The 21,886-nt window shown below is 39.0% G+C and overlaps 1 protein-coding gene across 3 annotated transcripts in view; it reads right to left on the bottom strand.

The window, feature by feature from the left end:
- Window positions 1-21,886, bottom strand: part of DLGAP1 (DLG associated protein 1) — a 493,753-nt gene that overhangs the window by 219,376 nt on the left and 252,491 nt on the right. For all 3 annotated transcript variants that reach the window (XM_075213364.1, XM_075213366.1, XM_075213365.1), the window contains one exon: window positions 6,783-7,819. In XM_075213364.1, coding sequence (XP_075069465.1) covers window positions 6,783-7,748 — 966 coding nt within the window. In that variant the 5' untranslated portion in view covers window positions 7,749-7,819. The remainder of the gene's footprint in view (window positions 1-6,782; window positions 7,820-21,886) is intronic.

Genomic DNA, 21,886 nt, shown 5'->3' with positions numbered 1-21,886 from the left:
ATCTCGTTCAGCAGTGGAACGATGTCCTTCCAGTCCTGCAGTGCGTATGCACTCATGATCAGGATCTCCATAGAGTTTACAGAGTCATGATCTTATCAGTCGATGGTTATAGCAGATGAAGATCACAGATCTGTTGGTAAATACTTTGAAACATGTATAGTGTGTGCGCATGAACCGGCATGCTGATCTAATATTTCTGCAGTGTATTCCCAGCCTAAATCCTTCACTGTAAATAGATGACAGCATTAAACTTTTTAAAGTAGAAGGTAATATATAGCTCTGGTATAAAATAATGTTGCATCAATAAACAACAAAAAGATCAACTTAACACATATTTAAATAATTTAGGGTCAACTATGGATCCAGGACTGCTGAATTTTAGCATGGATACAGCCAAATATGTAGACATAATACCCACAAAGAAGAGGTAGCACTAATACATTATATTAATATGTCAATAAATATTTCACTATTTATGTAACCCAACAAATATTCAAGATCATTTATTAATATAAAACACTAATACATAATACATTAAAATATGCAATACAAAAGGAGAAAATGGTCTTACAATAGTGGTCTGGCAATATGTAGAGCTTATGTCCAACTATCATACAGATAATTCCAGCTTATTATCTCTCAGCAGTGCAAGATGTAAAACGGTGGCTTGTGCAATGTTGGACTTGTAGTGGATGATAAGAAATAACCCCTAAGGTTAGGGTTATGTAAGATCAAAGGAATTGAAAATGTTGAGTCAGTGTTCTGTTTTACAGCAGACAGTACCAGCGGAATATAGTAACAGTGCCAGCAGAACACAGTAAGCCCAGAGTTCCCCGCTAGCCTGCCTGTGTGACATGCCTCCTTGTATTGAGTCCTTACTCTAAATAGAGCAGATATTAGAATAAGTGCAGGATTAATGGGGATCAGCACAAGCGCAGTGAAGGGCTTCATGGCGTATGTGCAGTGAAATGCAGATGGAGAGCTGGAGAGCCCAATCCCGGGCCTGATAGCAGAGATATGTAAATGTCTATCGATTTTAAGTTTTAGAACAGGGCCCTCTTAGATCTCTGTCTGACTCGTTTTATTACTGTGTCTGTTCCCAATTGTAAAGCACTACAGAATTGTCAGGAGCCGCGGCGGCCACGGACACCGCAGCAACTCTCTCCTCTTGGTTCCAACGGCCCTGCCGTCTCCATAATGACTGGGGCTTCACTTCCGGTTTTGTGGCTGAGTCCCTGGCATTACAGAGCAGCCAGGCGCATGTGCTGCAACGAACACAGCCTGTGGGCTATTTAACTAATTAATTAGTGCCATTAACTGCTCCTGTGGTCTGTTACAGGGCAAAGCCCTGATTGGTCAATGTCATTATTTAAGGCAGGGAGGGCTTAGCCTCCCTGCCGGTTATAGCATCCCAGTTGTGTACTGTCCTGACCTGCTTTGGACCCTTGGATTGATGATTATTCGTTGTGACCTTCTGCCTGTTTATTGGACCCTGCCTGCTTGCTAATGACCCTGACCCTTTTGCCTGTACCTCGGATTTTGCTGTTCTGCTCGTGACCTTGACCTTTGGCGTGTTTCCTGACTACTCTTCCTGCTAGTGACCCCTGATGTTGGCTTTCATCTGACCATCCATTACCATCTCTACTGTCCCCTGACCTTCAGCTGCGGTTTAGTATAACGAACCTACACTACTTGGAGTTAAGTCCTGGGGGCATCCGAGTACCTGTGATTGTGACTAGCTCTACGGGAAAGGCGGCTCTACGGGAAAGACCTCCGCCAGTCTGTTCTGCAGGTTCGTTATCTGACCACCAGCAGCCTAACAAGAATATGCTGATGCTATATAAATAGACTGTAACTGCCCCCTCTGGCATTGTTATTCACACCTACCAGTGATTGAATATGTGGACCCAGCTCTAGAACCCAGAGGAGACACACCAGGAACAGCTGCTTAGCAACATAAGGCTGGTATGAGCTTAGGAGAAGTGTGAGGGGGGAGTGTAATAGCAAGTGAACTGGGACGGAGTAGAGGGATCCTTGGATTCCCTAGAAAACATGGGAGCGGGTCCGTGACCTGCTGCCATGGTGGAGCAATATACATCATAACTGAAAGAATATAAATTAAATAGGGCAGATTTGAGAAAGAAATTACCTCAGAGCGTGGCTACATATGAAGAAAGGGGAACAAACCCCACTATAATGAAAGAATAGAGAAAGGGTGGTCCCTGCATACAGCAGAGTAGCTGCATATAGAGATGGGATGTGTCCCGAAGCCCAGATAGGGGGATAACACCACATCAATAAAGAAAACCCCAGAGGGAGGGGAACACTTGCTTGTAGCAGTGTGCTTGCACTGAAGAGCCCTAATTGAGAAAGGGATCAGAGGGAAGAAAGACTCAACTGTACAGAGTACTGGAGGGAGAAAAGAAAAGAAAACCTTGAGCAACAGAAGGGGGGTTGCTGCTTAAGCAGGGTGGTCACTTTACTATTGTGGGGGGGGGGCTCACTGCCTGAAGCAGCATGACTGCAGTAAAGTTTGGTAATAAGAGTCCTTGGGAGAGAGTTTGTTTCAGAACACATTGTTGCAGAAATGAGAGAAACCCAGTAAGGAGTACACATAGAAGATGTGCATGCATGGGTTGAAGAGAAGCTGCCTAGATGTTGGGAAGGTTTTATGGATAATTATCATCTATGTGAGTACCCTAAGGAATGATGCTAGAGGACTATGTGGAAATGTAAATACTACCAAATTCATGTCATAGAGATGATCTGGCGCCCAAATTATTGAGACGTCTGTGTGCACTGCACCTTAAGTTACCACATCTGCGTCCCAACACTTTTAAAGAGACTTTGTTGAAAAACCTGCATATGCGGGGACCCTCAGGTCACCTACACCCATCGCTCAGGAGCTGGCCAGAGCTAGAGAAGGAGGTGCACTGCCTAATCTGCGCACCTTAACACTGCAAACAGTGACAGGGGTTACAAAATGGTTAAAATAAAAAGATAATAATAATAATAATAATGTCTTCTGTTTTAAGAAGGCTATTGCTGTTTATTTAAGCCAGTAATAGAAGATTTGTGAAGAACTTTTGGCCCAATATTGTTAATTTTCCATGATTTGAACAGCAGGAGATTTATTCACCACTACTAAACACCCCTTTATCAATGTTTCTACAATACCTGTATATAAAGCGTCTATATGCAGCACTAAGGGCTACATTATTTCAACTGTTTCAACAGTGTGCCAATGGTGGCAGGCCCTACTGGTAGCCTGCCATGTTGTATCATAGAGAATGACTCTGAAAAGGTCATTTACAAAAGCAGAGTTGATTCCAGTGTCTCTGCTGCCTGAGCAGAATTATGAAATGGCTTCCAAATCCACAATAACACACATTGTAATATGAATAAATCCACCTACACTATCCTGAGTTATTTATACTAGCACCACACCGCCCTTAGTTAACTATAATGGTATCATAGATGGCTGGGGGCACTGATATCCTGATATTATAATATGAGCACACTGTAATTTATAATATATTAGTGCATTTTATACCGCTCTCATCCATTCTTATTACCATTTCCAGTTTTGCCATATTTATTGCAACTATTTGTTCAATAAGTTTGTTTAAAAAAACATAGACAAGACCATATAAGCTACAGTGACCATCAACCAACTGTCCCTTATCTCAATTGCAAAACGGACAACTCAGTACATTTTTTTTTAGCTTACTTTTTCACTCCCTTATTATTGCCCCATCTACCCCCATCATAGACTTCACACCCCTGGTTGCTCTGATCACTGTAATGTTAGCTTTGTATGATGGTTTCACTATGATGCTACTGGGCGGTGTTCTGAAGTCTGACTGAATTGTGGCAATACATAAACACTAGCAGTCATCTACTGTTTAAAGGTATAAAATATATATAAAATAAACTACTCACCCAGCTGTCTGCTAACCCAGCTATATTCTAAGATGGCACTGCTTGAGGCAATGTGATCACCTTGCCTTATGACAGGTCTTCCCTTTGTAAGAAAATGAAAGACATGTACCTCCCACAGTGCGTAAGCCCTGTGAGTCTAATTTTTTTTGAAAAATGCATCTGGTTTTACAGGGAAAAGCATGGATTTGTGGGCCAGGGTGACAATGCAGGGTGCAATATTTGACAACTTCTGATGGGAGCAACTGAGCAGATGGGCCCTATAACTTACTGAGTGCGGACTAGGTGCATGAAGGCACCCACAAGGCAAATATCACAATAATATTGCATGTAAAAATGACTTAATGTCTTAATGTCCCCTTCCTTTCATGATCTCATGATTAATATAAATTAGGCCTAACCAAGCAGTATTTTGGGAGAAGAACTTTCCAATATGCACATATTCAGTTGGACCTGCATAGGGAGCCAACAATTAATTTTCCAGGTGTAGTTCTCAACAACTGTGAATGCTTTGCAGACTAATAGCCCCCTTTGTGCAAACAGAAAAGCTTTGTATGTCCCATTAAAACTGACCTTTAGACCTGAGCTAGGAAGAGATTGGCAGGACATGAAGCCCCTCTTGGGGACAAATAGATACGTTGTAGGTGCAGAGATACATGCATGTGATTTTTACCACTTTATCGTACTTTCTATACAATTCTGAACATTTTCATCCATTAAGTCAGTGGCGGGAAACCAGCAATCAGCAGATAAGTCACATACTGACAAGACTAATTTTCTATCTTTTTGTACAAGAGAGTCATAGATCTGATGTTTCTCTGTAAAATTTATATGAGGTCATGTTTTGCGACCAAATGGATTTAAATATGTATCTTTATTCATAATAAACATGAAGGGGGTAGCTACAAAAGGTTTTAATAGAAGGTAAAATCGCCCAACATCTTAAAAAATACGTTGTTAATTAATTTCTATGCTCTTCATTTTACTGAAAATTTGTTTATTTTAAAATCAAGTTATTTGGGGCAATTTTACTTTGAAGAGTAAAATCACATATTTTTCCTTTCGTTGGACAATGCATTTGCAATGAGCACCTTGCCCATTGAAATGAAATGGAAAAACAATGTTTTCATGCTGGAATTTCTGGCTTCTCCCTGCATATAACAACAATACTCTGCAGCCTGCACATTCATGGGCTATGGAAAGATGGGAGCCATTTCTCACCAAAAAGAACAATCAAACCCATCTAAATGTTGAAAAAAATACATTCAATTACCCCAAACCATGTGGGAACATGTCTTATGGTCTGATAAGGTCAAGGTTCAACTTTTTGGCCTTAATTCTAAAAGTATGATTGGCACACAGACAACACAGATCATTACCCAAAGAACACCATACTTAATGTGAAGCATGATAGTGGCAGTACAATGATTTTGGGCTTCTTCTCTTCAGCTGATATTTTGGCACAAAACCTGCTGGCCTCTGTCAGAAAGTTGAAAATGAAAAGGAACTTCACCTTGATAAAGATCCAAAGCACACATCCAAGTCAACCAAGGAATGGCTTCAGAAAAAGAGATCAGAGCCTTGTAATGGCCCAGTCAAGGCAAGTCCTTAATCCCATTGAAAACCTGTGGAATTATCTAAAAAGGCCTGTGCACAGGAGATCCCCATGCAATATGATAATCCTTCAATTCTTTGCAGGGAAATGTGTGCAAAGTTGATAGACTTATTCAAAAAGAATCACTGCTATAATAAAAGTAAAAGGTGCTTCCACAAGGTGTATATGAACTCTTATTCACTCAGGGCATTGTAGGTTTTCTGCTTTCACTTCTTCCTAAAAAAAAGTCTATTTGTTTTTCACTTGATTTTTTTAAAGATGGAGAAAGATCTGACATAATTTATCTTGATTTAAGACTTCACATCACAAACACTTGTAATTTCAATAAGGGTATATTGATGACAAATAGGTGAAGAGTTATATCATTTAGCAGGAACAGTTGGAAAAAATACAGTGAGTGAGGGTAGTATTTATAAACCTTTTTTCCACAGTACTAACTTCATTTATGGTATCTCAGAGCAATATATTACAATGTAAGATTTTATAAGACAGCATATTGTATCACAATAGTATACACTAACACAAGAGTATTCTAGATTAATATACTACAGACACAACTGTATATCGTGTAAATGTCCTAGAAATATAACGTTATACTTAAACAAATTAAATTGAAGATACTGTCACATCTAAGATGTGGAATATATTCAAGCTTACAACCAATTAATTTTCATAACCATGAGTAAAATTCATCATGACACAGTGATGACTTGTGTCTAGTAGTTTACTCTTTGATGAGTTACATCACCTTCACAAATTATAATATGAGAGCTATGATATTCCACTGTAAATTAACATTTTTAACCTTTGTTTCCCTATAGTGATGCTTTTTGTAGGTTCGCCATTTACTATAAACAGCAGGATTAAGTAGTAGAAGACGGAGACATCTTAAAATGATTACCAACTTCTCACTAGACAATGACAAAACTGTAGGGTACCAAAAGAATGGCCCTTGCCAAAAGTTAAGTTACAGTGGAAAATCCCTTTCAGATGGCCCTGGGAATGAATTTTACTTCATATACTTTTCTATGACTAGCGAAGTTCAATTTTAAGTAGTTAAATGTTTATAGCTTCAGGTACTATAGATTATTAGCATATCATTCTTAATTTCATTTACTTCTAATTACTACTAACAGGATCAGCTAAACCAATCACACATGTGCCACAACAAATACTGTGCTTACACCACAAGTGGCTAATAAATAAGAGAATATCACTGTAAGCATACCTGCAGGTACTGAAATGACCGTTCTTGTTGACATGAGTCTGATTTTCCCAGTGCCTGGTCCATGTTTATAGCAGGTTTCTGGTACACTTCCCGTGCCCTGCTTACTGTCAGTGCAGATGCCCAAGAACTTTTCTTTAACATCTGGCTGTCCAAACTTACAGGTAAACTCACAGGCAAATTTGTACAAGTGTTGCATTTCACATCATTATTGCTTCTTGATGACTTTAATGCATGTTCATTAATGGTATTGTAAGCTTCCATAAAGTACTGAGAAGTGGAGCGGTCAGGACATCTCCCCATAGTCATGACAGCAGTGGGACCATGGTAGATGCAAACATCATTATCTAAATTATCCTGTGAACCCCACCACCCTGAAATGTTAGCTCTAGCTTTAATTTCGGCTCTCCTCTCTTTGCTTTTACTGCGCTTTCCATACCTCACAGTTGGCATTTCATCTGGACTGGCTTTGTTTCCATTAGTATTTCCTTTCATTGGGCCCTCAAGAGAATGTGATTTAGTGAAGAGTTTCTGAACAGAGTGAACTAAATGACGTATCCTACCAGGACTGTCACTGCGGTGCTCTACAGCGCTTCGTTTGTATTGCAAGGTGTGATAGCCATCCCGATTGATAGGGATTTGTCTTTCAAATTGGTCCAAAATGTTGGTAGGAGGTCGGTTACCTTTTCCAATTGTTCCATGGGGCACTAATGCACACTCATCTTTAAGATCATGGTGGGAACTGTAATGTCTTCTTGGAAAGGTACTGCTGGCAATCTGATCCCCATAGGGCATCATGCATTCTACTGGGAATGAGTTCCTTTGAGCATAGTAAGGGTGATCCGCAGGATGAGGATCTACTGGATTCATCAAATATGGCTTTCTATCTGTGTGGTGAGGCAGGGGTTCACATACTGAATCACATACAACCCCATGATGATGGCTACGACTGCTTGATAATCCTTTCATAATTGAGTTGAAAGATATTTGAAAGTCATTGACTAATTAGTGTAGTCAGTGGTCAGTTCTTAAACCCAGACCTAAAAAAAGAAGAAACATGTTCAAACATAGTCAATGGTAAAGTGATTTAGAAAATAACATCTATGCACTGAGATGTGATTGATGAAGAAACAAGTATATCCAATGAAACAGGTAAGTGATTTATGGACTATGGAGGGCAATATTTATAGTAGTGAGGAAGATTACTGATTAGGACTCATTCTTTCATACTCTTCCTCCTTCTTCCATTCATTCTTTAAGAGGTAATAAGGGTGTGTATGTGACATATAAGGGGGGTGTAAGAAAGTTTATTCTATGCATGCTGACTTTTCAATCATGTCTTTCCTGTCTATAGACTTTTCAATCATGTTTTTAAGAACATATACTTCTTCTATTCTTCTATTTGAACACGTGTTTTCTTTTTGAAAATTGTAAATGGCTTTCCATACTGTTAGTGGTAACGTTATAATTTTGAATGGTCTCCTAGCAATTGTTTGAGAACAATAAGGGCCTGATGCACGTAAATGCTGATATGTGGTGTATTTTATGTAAAATTGTACTGTGCATGCCCATACGCCAGAGAAGGCCGCAACGTCCAATTCATCTTCAAGCATAAAGGACCCTTACTACAGCCTAAGATTACAGGGGTGGAACAGAGAGGGGACTGTGTGTATGCAGATAGTCAGTTTACAGTAAGGACGTGCCAATCTCAAGTGCATGTAGCAGCGCCCGATACAAGCTTTGGGCATCTCAAAGGTATGTGCTTTTCTGTTGTATCACTTGAACCAGCTGCAGGTCTGGTGTAAGTGCTGATTACTAGTGATAACGATTGTGTATGCAGGCTAGAAAATTATTTTGTAACCAGGAGCAACTGTAAAAATGCATTTTATTTACAGTAGACATTCATAGCATACTAATAAATGTATTTTATGGAAAATGAAAGGAAACATTTTTGAATGTTTTGTGATTAATGACTATGTTATTAACAGGTAACCTTTTTCTTTTCTGTGCATTCTCTTGCGACTTTATATTCCACATATGAATCGGATGTATCCTGCAGTGTATTGTCTGATAGAGCAGAGTGGACATAGGCCCATATTCATCAACAGACGTATCTTTACATCCTCTCCTTGTTTAATACGGTCTTGTGCATGCCCAATATATGTGAGTCTTTTTTTAAAAAGAACGTTAAATATGTACATTTTATGTTCCTTGATGAATCAGGCCCTAAAGGTGTATATGATTATTTACACTTTGGAGAAGCCTCTGTGAAAGAATTCTTCAATTTATTGGTGTTAGCTGTGGGATGCAAATAGTTGGAGTGGAAGAAAAAGGCAACAAGAGACCACCTCAAGCTGAAACCTCAGTTTGCACCCTACATTGGAGACCTTTTGAAATCTCTTTTGACTTTTTGGACAGGGATTGCAATTTTCTCCCTTCTTTTATCAGACAGTATCTGACCTTTTGATACCTGAGCTCTTAGATACACCATTGGTAAGAATTATTGTGAATTTCAACTATATAATGTTTATTCCTGAAAGGAATTGAGGTAATACTGCTTATTATGTACACTTTATAAAGAGTAAAGCTGGTATCAGTAAATGTGTCCCCATGTGAAATGAGCTAGGGGAGTAAATGTATCAAACCTTTTAAAAAGGATAAGTGGAAGGTGTTGCCCATAGCAACCAATCAGATTCTAGCGAGTATTTATCTAGTGCATTTTACAGAATGATATCTAGAATCTGATTGGTTGATATGGGCAACAACTCCACTTTTCATTTTTAGACGATTGGATATATTTACCCCCTAGTGTGTGTCTTCACTGCTGTGTTGATTAATGATGAGTTCTGAAATTGTGTGCAGCAGCACCGAGTGTGACTGGATGTAGAAAGGGTGCACAATGTATGGTCTATTCAAGAAGGCTAGAAGACTGGAGAACACTCTGGAATCATACATGACAAATAAATACTCAATAGGGGATTTGTCTAATGTCACCATCACCACCTATGGGTTGCCCATTAGTCAGTTGTGGTGAAAAGGAGATGTGTGAGACAAACTGAAACTAACTGCTAGTTCTTCCTGGGTGCCGGTAAAAGGAAATTCTGGACCCAGTGTCAACAACTAGTGTTATGTATATATAGTATATCATACAAGTTCTACGATTATTATAGAATGACATATTCATACTAAAGAGGATCAATTTTAACAGTTTCCAGAGCATGGAACATTTCATATTTAGAAATATCATTGTAACTGCTGAATCATTTAATCTCATGGGAATTTTTTTTTTCAGGTTTAATGAAATAGTTACTTTGAATGGTATAAAGAAAGTACTAAGAGATGGGAACAATCACATGTCAGGAGTAGAACATTTGAAACAAAACTAGGTAAATTAAAGGAACAATTAAATACTATTCAGAAACAAGTGGTGTCCTGTCAAGGTATAAAACAGTCAGTTTCAGTTTGTTCACAACTCACCATGAATATTAGGCTTAATGAAGAAACACAAGATTATATTTTAGAAATAATACGCAAGCTCCAGCACTATATCAAAATCCTCCTCAAGGTGCACTAAATGCAGCGCAGGTGCTAGGGTCCTTGGCGCCCTAGGCACACTGTGAAAAATGGCGCCCCCCCCCCGCCCGCAGGCACACTTTAAATATCGGCGCCCCCCCGCCGCAGGTACCCTGTCAAAATCGGTGCTTCCCTCCCCTCCCCACGTCTTTCCTTATCTTACCTGCATTAAGCTGCTCCTCTCTGCTCTGTCTTCTCCCCTCCACTCACAGACACTGTCGGGCCGTGATGATGATGTCACGCCCGACAGTCAGTGAGCGGAGGGGAGGAGACAGAGCAGAGAGGAGCAGCTTAATGCAGGTAAGATTCATAGCCCCTTCCCCCCCCCCCCTGTGGATTTCTCGGAAGCTGTGCGGCGGCCGCCGCACAGTTTTAAAGGACAATAGTCAATGTTTTTTAATTTTGAGGCGCCCTGCAGAGCCCGGCACCCTAGGCAATTGCCTAACCTTGCCTAATGGGAGCGGCGGGTCTGACTAAATGCTCAAACACAACTGTTCATGGTGGGAGGTGAGGCTACAGACTCATCTCAAACTGTCTTTACCAGATAGCTCGCAGTTAGTAAAAATATTAAGAACAAGTAGAGTGGGAGAAAGAATATTAAATATAAAAGTGGCTAAGGAAGATTCAGAAGGGAATGAAGCTAAGGCCTGATTTACATTCAAGTGTATCTCTTTTTGGATAGAGTGTCTTGGTGAAATAGCTCTGAGCATGCTCAGAAAATAACACTACGCCAATGACTGTACGCAACTGACACTTAAGACTGGCTACTACTTGAGAGACAGAACAGGGAAGAGAGGAAGATTAATGTACCCATGTACAGTAAGGATGTTCTGGCGCAGATGCAGCTGATTCAAGTCCTCTGTTTGTTGTAAGTATGCTTCTGTTTAGCCATATCTTTTCCACCCACTACAGGACAGGTGTAAATGGTGTGACAGTAGCTATCAGTGAACAACTGTATACAACTAAGATATTCTTTAGAAACAAATTGTATGTACAATACACACTGAAATCAATTTAAATTTATTTATTTAATGTATAACATTGTTTTTCAAAATAAAAATGTATATGCGAAAATACATATTTATATAAATGATTATACTGTTAAGAGTTGTTATTTAATTCTATGATCAAAGAACATTTGTATTCATTCTGATGTGAGCTTTTATTGTACTTACGCAAGTGTGTCTACTGCAGTCTGTTCTGTGTGTCTATGTAAGGCAAGTACTGTGTAGGCCGATGGTACGTCCACCCAGATTCAAATTGAACCATATCTTGAGATACACTAGAATTTGAATACGGCCGGAACTACGCTCAAGTTGCATAATCTTTTTTAAGATGCAACTTATGTGTAATTTGCATTTGGACATGAATCAGGTCCAAAGTGTCTTTCCTCTTAGACAAGTGATAGTGAACAACAAACAGCAAACTGTACATATCTCATAGTCCGTTATGGACCTATACAGTTAAAAACTGTACAAAAAGTCTATCCACCCAAAACTACTTAGGCTAAAATACATAATTGTAAACAGATCAAGGGGGAATTGCCTGCTGATTATTTAGAGAGACTAACAATAGTTTTTAAGCAACATCCAGGGAATGCAAGTTCTGCTGACAATGCATATTATCACATTAGAGCAGCATGTTGGCACAGTCGTTAGCATTGCTCCCTCACAGCGCTGGGGTCATGATTTCCGACCATGGCCCAAACTGTGTGGAGGTTCTATATTCCCTCCAAGTTTATGTGGGTTTCTTCCGACGGCTCTGATTCTTTTCCTCCCACAGTCCAAAAACATACTGGTAGGTTAACTGGCTTCTGACAAAATTGACCCTAGTCTGTGCACGTGTAGGGAAATGAGACTGTATGAGACTGTATGCTCCAATGGGACAGTTACTGATGTGGATGGCAACATATTCTCTGTACAGCACTATGTATACAATTGTCACTGGAAAGCACAGTGGCCAAGCCAATCTAACTTTGCTCATAATTCTTTCCTCAAACCTTCCCTGTACCTCAAGAGTACCCGATCACTGGTAAAGCTCCCTCTGGTTATATGTACCTCTCCCTATATTTGTGCCAGTCCATACACACTTAATATTATGATTTTACTTAGTATATTTAATGTGACGAATATATGTAACTATTATTGTTTAACTTTGGCTATTGGCTAGGTTTGCAATAACCCAAGTAACAGTACTCTGGATGTTGCAGGGAGTTGGAGGAGGTGGAGTGATGGTCTGTATATATGGATAGCACTCAAGCTGTAGGATGGACAGAGAAGTATATCTCCTACCCTGAGATATTGTGTCCATTGTTTTCAGCATCACCATGCCTACTGGTATTTTTAATAGTTATACAATTTTTCAGAATGCATCTTTTTTTATTTTATCCATTTACCTGTTGGGAAAGCCAATAATGTGCTCCAAACGCTAGTAAAAACATTTATCAAAGATGTTTGTGTTTCACATGCATTTCTAGTTGCAGAAAAAAAACAATTGTATTAGGATTTATTCTCTGCTACAAACATTACAACTACAAAATGCCCTGCCCTTGTTATCTCTCTGATGACGGTGAATCCCATGACTGTTTGCATGTCTTTGCCAAGGTTCCTATGCCACACAACACGCTTCTTTACACAATCCAGGTTTGCTGTTTTATATTGATGGGTTTTGTCTCAGAAATGGGTAAACAAATTTGGCATTGGGATTTGCAGAATGTTCTCAATATTAGGCCATACTCACCTCTAGAGACACACACATTAAAATTGTTCCCTATGTTGCACTACTACTTGCACTACTTGAGTTATTAAGGAGAGCAAAGCATAAAAGAGGAGTAACTTTGCACCTGGGCAAAACCATGTTGCATTGGAGGGGGAGGTAAATGTAAAATGTGGGTAGAGATTTATAGTTTGGGTAGGGCATGTCCTACATCAACTTTAAATTTCATTGCAAAAATAAAGCTATCAAGTATTTGTGTGCTACATGACAAAATAGCCAGTATTTAACTTATGTGCAAAATAATAAACAAATTTGCACCCCTTGCATTGTAACATGGTTTGTCCCGGAGAACATTTAATCCTTTTTTTGCCTTACTTTCCTTAATGACTTAGACCCATGGTGTTTTAATGATACCTTTTTCTGTCATTGTTATTAAATGTACTGCATATCTAAAACATCATGATAATGTTAAAGGAGGAAATGCTTAGGTTGAAGACAGTAACCCTTTCCACATCCTCAACTTTGTTACTTTAATTTTCAATTGATCAGTCTCTTAGAGCAACCCTTTAGGATAAAGGACCAAGCCTCAGAATCAGAAAAATCTATTTGGAGACTGGCAGGATGCTTGCAGCAACCTGATCAATTGCTGATGATCACCTAGGTGCGCCGATGGTCCTTCACCCACTCCTTGGTCTTGGGAGGGGGGGTGATGTTAGTTGTGTTGTAGAATGGTTTGACATATATGTGCAAAGGCAGATACTATTACTCAGTAAAAGTTGCTTAAATATTTTATATCTCTGTGTTTGTAGTTCCATTAAAAAGGTTTTTTTTGCTCAAGACACACAGTTTACTGACCAGATTATAAAGTCTAACAGATGCAACAGAAGTTCAATTTCCCTTGTTACCCACAGGCTTCAGGATTTGTAGAAATACTAAAAATAAAATGTTTTTTTGAAGAATAAACTTGAAAATATGTGTAGGATTAAAATGGCTGAATGCATTTACATTTGTCCTTATGAGTATGAGAGTGACTACCAACAAAAAGACTATGCTAAGCACAAATGAAATCCTAATGCTGAGACACATGGAATTACCCTCTTCATCACATGTTACTTCTCACCTTGTTGACTTACATTTAACTGATGAAATGACTGAACTATTGCAGAAGACTAAATAAATGTTTCATGGCTTTTCAGTTACAGGCCAAAGCTGCCTTACCTAAGGAACCATATTAGCAGTGCCACTCCATTCAGCCTGGAGAATGTGTCTATTAAAAAGTAAACTAGTGGAAGTCTCACATCAGTCCCTGCCCTATTGGAGCTTACAGTCTAAATTCCCTAACACACACACAGACAGACTAGGGTCAATTTGTTAGCAGCCAAATAACCTACCACTATGTTTTTGGAGTGTGGAAGGAAACCAGAGCACCTGGAGGAAACCCACACAAACACGGGGAGAACATACAAACTCCTCACAGATAAGGATATGGTGAGGAATTGAACTCTTGACCGCAGTGCTGTAAGGCAGAAATGCTAACCACTACACCACCGTGCTGCCCACATCATCTCCACGTTTTGGAAATTAGGCCCTGTCTGAGATGAGAGGAAAATTGATTCAATTTGTTTTCTTTCTCCTAAGTGACTTGACTCGCAGTTATCAGCACTAACACATTTATACACACAATTACTGCTGAAATTAGACTAGTTGGTAGAGTGCTTGAAAAGATTATTAAGGAAACTATAAATGAATTAGGAAAGATTGCTGTTGAAGCATTGACAATTAGCACATGTAGTTTTACAAAAATAGGATATCTTTGGATGTTGTCCTGACTTGTATCCAGGGTGAGTGTGTTCTTTAATTTCTACAGAATGGTGTGTTTATAATTTCATATTCTTCAAACATATTTGATCTTGCAGAAAAAATCAGAAAGGATGTAGGAAGAGTACATCATAGTGATTTGTTTAACTGTTTTGAAGCATAGTGTACTCAATATTTTATGGGAATTTATATTTGTTTTTGTCTATTTATATATTTATTAGTAGTATTTGTAAAATGTTGTATGACTTGTATGTGTAACTATATGGCATAAGATGTAATAATACTTAATCCACATTAGCAAAAACAAGTTACCTTGATGTAAACTACATAGAGACACCGGCCGTTCACTGACCAGTCTGTGGCTGGTTCTCACTGAAGCTGGGGAGCACCAAACTTATGTTCTTCCTGCTATAGTCCAATCCAGGCTAAATATCTGGTACTTGTTGAGGATTTAAGAGGGGGGAGGGGGCACACGACCTAATGTTTACGTCAGGGTTCCCAGTATGAATACCACAGAGAGTAGTTGTGAGATGATAACCGAGTCTTTTTTTACAAACACAGATCAGACAGGTATAAACTCAATGCAATCAATGGTTAAACAGCAAGCAAAAGTCTGGATACCATGTACAGTTGATAAACCGCAGACACAGGATAGCAGGATTAACAGTTTTGCTTGGAAACAGGAGAGACTGGATACCAGGTATAGTGGGTAAACTGCAAATACTGATAACAGGTTTTTACCAGGTTTAACTCAGTAGCTGGAGATGCAGGTTCCCAGGCACAATGGGTGAAGGGAAGACACAGGCCAGTAGTACTACCAGGTTTAGCTTGGAAGCTGTAATCTGCAGCTACTGATAGCAGGATATACCAGGTTTAGTTCAGAAGCTGTAGATGCAGGTTCCCAGGTACAATGGGTGAAGTGCAGACACAGTATACCAGAATTACCATGTTTAGCTGAGGAGCTGTGAATACAGGATGATCCCTTAAACAATCAGACAGGCGGAAAGTCAGACAAGCCAGGGTCAGAAGTCGGAAGATCCATTACAATTCCAAGGAGTAGACAGGAGAAAATTCAAATGAAGCCGGGCTCTGGGTCACAAGAAAAAGGTGCTAGACAATGGAACAGACAGGAGTCAGATACCAGGGGACAATTAGTACCAGAGCACAGGAGTTTCTCAGAGAGACCAGCAGCAGAGACAAATGAGGAACCAGTTTGCTGGAACAGGCAGTCTTCTAAAGGCCAGACACAGATGATTAGGAACCAACTTCAATGATGAGAAGTTAACCACTTGCAGGCAGGATCTGGAGTAGGAATAACAGCATCCACAGAGAAGATGCTGTAAAGCAGCCAGATGCAGACCTTGACAGTTTATTGCTATTTTCTTTGCCGCCATTATGTAAAAGTATGAGATCCAATCTCCACCACCTCTGAGCTGGTGCAAAATCAAGTCCTTGAGTGAAAATGTCCGGCTAAGTTTAGTCTTATTTGTGGCTTAAATTTATGGTGTAAATGAGGAGATATCAGGACTGGCTTGATAACTTGTGGCACTTTGTGTGTTTGAAGATTTGTTTTACAATGGGCAAAATAAAACTAGATATTTGATTTAATTAGATATTCGCTTTACACAGTGCACTGGAAATGGGAACTGCTTACAGGGGGAGTGCTTCTACAAATATACTTCCCGCTTTACAAATTTAATCAACAGTGTAGCCCTTGCACTTAATTCATTTTTACTTTGAACAGGTCAGAGGTGTGGTTTTTTTCTTTTTCAAATTGGAATGAAATGTAACAAAATTGACAACTTTTGAGCTGAAATGCACCTGAATCACTGCAAATCACTACAAACAGATATTCTGGGGCCATATCCCACTCAAGTTATTAAATGTATACACCACAATCTCATAACAGTAATATTCATAGAGCACTAGAATATGTGTGCTAGATATATATTCCATACAACATAAAAACTGGATGGTGCATTTATAATTTCAGCAAAACTAAAATGTCTTATAGAATGCAATTTTTCTCGGGGTGCCTTATCAACTGAACCAATGCTAGGGTAGGTAGGTGAAGTTCAATAGAACACTACAGGAATGACCCAATTACATTGATTAATATCATTTGACAAGTTATGTAAGAGCTGTAAGAACTTTTAATAAGCAAATGTTTATATCACAAAGTAACAGCTTTTGAGAATTTGCCATCTGAGATAAAAGAAACAAGCACCTTGAAGCAGCCTATGCAGATGGAACAGGCGTTTCCATAAGATCTCTTTCTTAGCACAGCATGAATAAAACAGACTGGAAAATGACATGCTTACATGACTTTGATCAGAACTATTTTCAGTGGAGCATTCTAGCTTCAAGGGGTATTGAGAGCCATTTATGATCATCCAAAGCTACAGCACGGTGCACTGAGTGACGCTGACTGATTCCCTGCAGCTGAGGTAATCACAGTGTATTTCTTATTAAAGGGGCTCTGGTGCCCCCACTGATATGATTACTCCTCTTGAGAAGCAATTGACAGGTTTAAAGCACGCTCACATGATCTCACTATGGAATCATAATGTTACAAGTTGTCGTCTTATCACAATTGCATGCTATAAAAAGTAATACCAGGTTTTGGATAAAACCATCCCAATGTCTGTATGACTCTTTTATACATACCACCATAGTGTCTTTGTATGTAACACTATAGCACTAAGGAGCCAGGGTTAAAACATATTTATTTATAGAACAGAAGCTGTAACATTTACAAATCAGTACATAGCACAAACCGTCTTAGGTGACCTCTTCCATCCGATACCAAATACTCTGTCTAGCATTTTGGAATGTATGAATAATGTTGACTTATCAAAGAATAGTTAAGGCTTTTCTAATTATAGGTTTTGTTTCTTATGCTGATCTATTCAGTGGAAAGAGTTTAACTGAGCCATTTTTATATACAGTATATTTTAGAATTGCCTGTACTTTACTATAAGAGACAGAGTACAAAAATAACTTGTGTGTGGGCATATGACTCACTTAAAACAAAAGTACATGCAACTTTTTGGACCAGATTCTGTATATTTTAGAAGATGCATACCAGGATTTATTTTACTTATGGACCAACTACAGTGGGTTTCACCTTTGTATTTTGGAAAATGATCAAAGTACCTAGGCAAAGTCAATGTGGAGGGTGTCAGAAGCTTTATATAAAATAGTCTACTATCACAATCAATGTGTCAATTGTTTCTCTCACCTGATGACATAATAATCTGGTCACAATCAATTGGATCAGTATTGGACTTGTTGGAAAATGGGGTAGGAACATGAATGCCACAGACATTTGTGTGCAGTAATCTTCTGACTGCACTAACAGACACCAACTAAGGAATGAAACAGATCGGCTAATCCAATGAACGACAGGATCTATTCCAGTTTGGAAACTTCTGCATGTAGTCAAAGTGGACAGTGATGCTGTTGCTTGGCATTTGGGTAGCCACAATTACCGGACCTTCTTGGATAACAATCTACACACTCAATGTTGGAACAGTTGCATAACCCAGATTGCTGGTCACCTTGAGGGAGGAGCAAAATCCACCACGGTCACATAAAAGTGTTTGTACTTGAGCCCTGGCTCTTGCAATCAATTCCAACAAATATAATCTCATGTGCCTGCACCAAAACTTCTGTTGGGCACTTACATGGCATCAGGGCCATCTTAACAACATTATGGGCCCCCGGGCAAAGCAGTGCACCGGGGCCCCTAGATATAGATATATAGATGTATAGAGATACAGATATAGATATATATATATAGAGAGAGATAGAGATAGATAGATGTACTTGCTCAGTGACCCTTGTAGGTTTTTCTGGCAGGTTTTTGTTTTTTGCAGGATAATTTATTCTCATTGAGAGCCGTGCCTATGGGGCCCCCTTGCCCGTGGGGCCCCCGGGCAGCTGCCCATCGTGCCCAATGGAAAAGATGGCCCTGCATGGCATATATATTTTTTTCACTTAAGTCAAATATCCTAAGCTAATAACAGGAAAATTATGGAGACTTGTAACAAGATAGGCCAGATTCTCTACTTAATCCTTAATTAAGGTCCACCATTCACTGCAATAAACATTAACCCATTTGTAGCTTGTTAGGAACTAAATTGCCACTGTGCCACTTCCACTTACCATGGTACCTGCAACGAGTGTCTTCTCTTCTTGCAGGTTATACTGTATGTCATCTGTGACGCCTTGCTTATAAAAGTGAACTTTAGGAACGTTTTATAAAATTACATTTGAAACATCAGTTTGTTATTTTCCAGAAATATATAGTACATCTTTATATGTTGCAATAAGAGTTTTAGAGGCTTTTTATGTAAAATAAGAGAAGAAATGTAATGGAAATCTACAATACCACATCTTCTAGACACAAAGTGCTTTCCCCATTTCGCTGATTGCTATGAAATGTTTTTTTCAGAAAAAAAAAACCTGTCTGTTGATTTCTAAAATTTCTGAATTATGACATATCTATCTCTGAATGGGTACTCTGCTCTCAAGGTCAACAATGTTTTTGTGTGGATGTAATAATTTATTGAAAATGTATATTCACCTTTCACTGGGTTGCACATTAAATTAATTTTTTTATTTTATATTCTAATTATTTTTGTATTTTTTGTAACAAATGCTGACATTCTAAACTGGGGATGGGCTAAGCACTCGCAATCTGAATTTCATGAATCTATTTCATTGGCTCTCTTGGACACTAAAGGACTCATGCTGAGTTTGTGTAAAAAATGCAAAGGTAAAAAGCATCCACTAAAACACGCAATTGCTTGTTTGATAGCAAAATAATCATACACTATAATGTTTGAATAAAATGTAAAAAAAACTCTCGGATACAGCAGGCATAGCTCTACTTCTCGTGTACAAAATATAAATAAATCTTGCTAAAATGCACCCACAAAATCATATAATATATGCACGATCAATGAAAAAAGCACCTGTCAGCTTCAGCGGTGATTCTGCAATCAGCTAATTGGAAGCTGTTACCTAATGCTAGTGACTTTCGTCATCATTATCCGTGTGTATTTGCACTGGTCCTCAGGCACCCGCGATTAATACGGTTTTGACTAGCGTATATGCAGGTCTGCATCTGTTCACAATTATGTGAACACATCCTTACTGTATTCTGCCTACGTTAGACCACACCCCCTCGCCTGTCCGGTCTCTCCAGTCGCAAGGAAACGCAAATGTCTAACGCGAACAAATCTGCATACAGGCAAATGAGTGTGGCTTGTTTTGTGGGCATGCACTGAACCAAGTTTCCTATTTAACGCTACGCAAATTGGCATACATCCAACTTATCTTCAGTCCCTAATTCTCATTTACCATCAAAGGGTGCATCATAAATTAGCATACCTTGTTCAACAAGACAGCACTTGATTTTGAGCTCAGGTTCTTGTCTCAAAGTGCAGTTCAGTTTTCCATCTATTGAAATGCTTTCACATATCCATTACACTATTGGCTGTGCTTCCAAAAAGCTAGGTAAGACAGGTCAAATAACTGTCTATTTCTACATTTTGGATTTATATGGTCCAGGATTATGAAAGCACACCTCATTATTGTCTGCACCTGCATTCTTAATATGTGAGATCAGTACTCTCAGCAGCCCTTCAATCAAGTATTAGTTGCTGAGAATTTGCTGTGAACTCAATTCCCTGTTCTTACTCTGTTGTTGACCTTGTACCTGCCTGACTGCCTACTCTGTTTTCTTCCACACTTGGCTTCAGCTAGTTTCCTTGACCCTTTTGCTTTCTTCAATCCTGACCCTATTTATTTATTAATTATAGTGTATTACGCAGACTTTCCAGAGAATATTAAATCATCCACATCAATCCCTGCCCCATTGGAGCATAACGTCTAAATTTTCTGCCACATAATCACACACTCATCCTATTTGTTGAAAGCCAATTACCCAACCAGCATGTTTTTGGATTGGACCCTGGCTTAAGGCCTTGATCATCTTGCCTTTTCCAGTCCCTGACCTTGGCTAGAGTGCTCAGCATTCAGCCATCTCGGTTCTTTTTCCAGGAATTTCAGACAGGGCACAATTGCAACGTCCAGGTCAAATATTTTTGTCTCTACCTGTGCTTAGCAGGTCCTACCCCTCCCTGTCTGATTTGAGAAGTTTAAAAGACCTTCTCCATTGAGATTTAATTACATTTGCTATCTTAAAGTTGACAACTTTACATTTGCAGTGTTCAGTAGCAGGACCAGTGTTTACAATTACAGAGGGGTCCCAAGGCCCCTTGAAGAAAAATATTTAAAGCTGGTATTTTGAATTAAGGCTGATATAACCCGATGGGTCAAACAGCAATTTGCCTTCGCTGTTCAGGGTCCTGTGCTATACTGCATCCAAAAGAGCGTGCTGCCACCTGTTAGATGCTGCCCTGATTAGTTCCATCTCATGCCTTAAAAACACTGCATAAAACATGATTGAAACTTTATATAGAAGCATATAGGCAAACAAAGGTTTTATCAAGGAGTAGTAGTAAGAGGGTACATAGCAAAATAAATGTCATTTTTTAACAAAGGGAAAATGTCACAAACCGGCGGGCACTAATGAGTAATGTTAAGACATGCTAGTAAAGAACTAAAGTCCTGTAGATATAGATGAAGAAAAACACAGCATTATAGCATTTGAAACATGCTCAAAATGAAAATAAACCATACAGTAAATGGGAAGACTAAATGGAGCAGTTAGTCTGCCATTAACATTACATGTTTTCATGGAAAAGCCCATGTATATTCTTTTCGTATAAAATAGTATTAATTATTTCTGTTTGCCATGCAGAAGGTTTTCAATCAACCACAATTAAATTGCTGCAATTATGGATAGTAATGTATCTTCATACTTGCAGGAAAATGATTTTGGATTGTGCTGATTTGATATCCTTCCAGTAATAGAAAGGGACCTTCTGTGCTTAGCAGCTTCATGTTCATGCTAATTGATAAGACTTAAT

This window comes from Mixophyes fleayi, chromosome 5, assembly GCF_038048845.1.
Source record: "Mixophyes fleayi isolate aMixFle1 chromosome 5, aMixFle1.hap1, whole genome shotgun sequence".
Classification (NCBI taxonomy): Eukaryota; Metazoa; Chordata; class Amphibia; order Anura; family Limnodynastidae; genus Mixophyes; species Mixophyes fleayi.
Note: the sequence above shows the minus strand (reverse complement) of the source record. Positions and strands in the feature narration are given on the sequence as shown.